At 55.8% G+C, this 1,562-nt stretch overlaps 1 protein-coding gene across 5 annotated transcripts in view; it reads right to left on the bottom strand.

Annotated features, from left to right (window-relative positions):
- IGF2BP3 (insulin like growth factor 2 mRNA binding protein 3) overlaps positions 1-621 on the bottom strand; it is a 138,867-nt gene extending 138,246 nt beyond the window's left edge. For all 5 annotated transcript variants that reach the window (XM_015418861.1, XM_015418862.1, XM_015418864.1 and 2 more), the window contains exon 1: positions 447-621. In XM_015418861.1, the coding sequence (XP_015274347.1) occupies positions 447-621 (175 nt within the window). The remainder of the gene's footprint in view (positions 1-446) is intronic.
- Positions 622-1,562: the final 941 nt, after the last annotated feature.

Below are 1,562 nucleotides of genomic sequence, written 5' to 3'. Positions count from 1 at the left end.
CACGGGCCTCTCCCCCCCCCCCCCCGAGTACAGCGGCCTCGTGGAGCCCCTGCTCCCCTATTTCGAAACCAGAAATGGCTCCAAACCGACACTTTGCGTGTTACCTGACATCGTGTCTGTAAGCGGGGGGGGGGGGGGGGGGGGAGAAGCGAGCCACACAGGTCGCTCAGGCCATCCCAGCGGCAGCCCCCGAAAGGCCCCACACCACGCAGTTGACGCCCTCCCAAAGAAGTGCATCCAGCCCTCTGGCCCAGCCCGGGTGGGAAAGAAAATAACTGCCCTTTGAGGAAGATGTGCGGGCATGCGGAGCCCTAAAATGCAGGGGCAACCCGGGCGGTGGGCGAGATACTGCGAGCGGTTTGAGCAGCAGGGCGAGGATGGCGCCCAGAAAGATGGGGATGAGGGGCGGGGAGCCAAAGGCAGAGACGCCGGAGGGAATTACCCACCTGAAAGTGCCTCGATAGCCTTCATAGCCCAGTTCTCATCGGGGCAATCCACGAACGCGTATCCCGTCTTCACGAGGAACTGGCCGGTGAAGGGGATCTTGGACTCTTTAAAGAGACTTTCCAGGTCCAGAGGGCTCACGTTTTCGCCCAGATTCCCGATGTACAGCTTATTCATCTTCTTAATTAAAAATAGAGCTCTACTTTTTTAAAATATATATATATATACGCACACGCCGTCTTGCCACAAAACCTGCCAAGGATCCAGGGAATAAAATAAGATGCAAAGCCACCGGGAGAGGAGGAAAAAAAAAATCACAACTGCAGCTTGTATCCGTCGGTCCCTCCCCCACCCAGCCAAAAAAGGGAGGAGAGACGGAGGAAAGAAACTACTTTTTTGTCTTGCCCCCAAGCCCCTTTGGCAGCAGCAGGCGGAGTATGAAAATGTTACAATACGTGAATATAGGCACAGCCTCTCCAAAAAAAAAACCCGGAGTGGGAGGAGGGGAGGGGAGAGAATCGCTTGAATATTCCGGCTTTTTGAATGAGCCACGTGTTCAAACTACAAATCAACTTCTCACGTGAGGAATCCCAACGCCTCAATTAGATAGCTGCGAGTACCGTTCACAAAGGAGGAGGAGGAGGAGGAGAAGCGAGGCGGCTCCTGGACAAATTTTTAAGAAAGGGACGCTTGATGGGCGCGGAGCCCTGACCGCGTGGTCTCTCTCCCCTCCCCCTGTTTACTACTTTCCGCGGCGGGTTTGGTTGCTCCACACACGCGCACTGCATAAGAGTGGAAGGCTCGGGCTGCCTCTCCCGGATCGGTCCAGCGAAATCCTCCAAAATTAAAGGGGTGAAGTCGATATTCTCACACCGTTTTGCAACGCCAAAGCCAGGGGGGAGAGGGAAGCAAGAGGCGGTCAGGAGCAATATAATGGCCACCCATTCGCCTTCCTCACGAGCATTGGGGGTGACTCATAAGGGTCGCTTTTGCAACCTCGCCCCAACGAGGTTGGGCAAAAGTGTCCTGGGCGCCAGTGAGTGAGTGGGTGGGTGGCAGTTAACAGCTCTTCGGGAAAGTGGGTGGACTCGGTGGGCGAGAGTCTTCTGCGACCCCCC

This window comes from Gekko japonicus, unplaced genomic scaffold (assembly GCF_001447785.1).
Source record: "Gekko japonicus isolate JY-2015 unplaced genomic scaffold, Gekko_japonicus_V1.1 scaffold1729, whole genome shotgun sequence".
NCBI classification, from domain to species: domain Eukaryota; kingdom Metazoa; phylum Chordata; class Lepidosauria; order Squamata; family Gekkonidae; genus Gekko; species Gekko japonicus.
The sequence above is the reverse complement of the archived record's forward strand: the minus strand, read 5'-3'. Positions and strand labels throughout refer to the sequence as shown.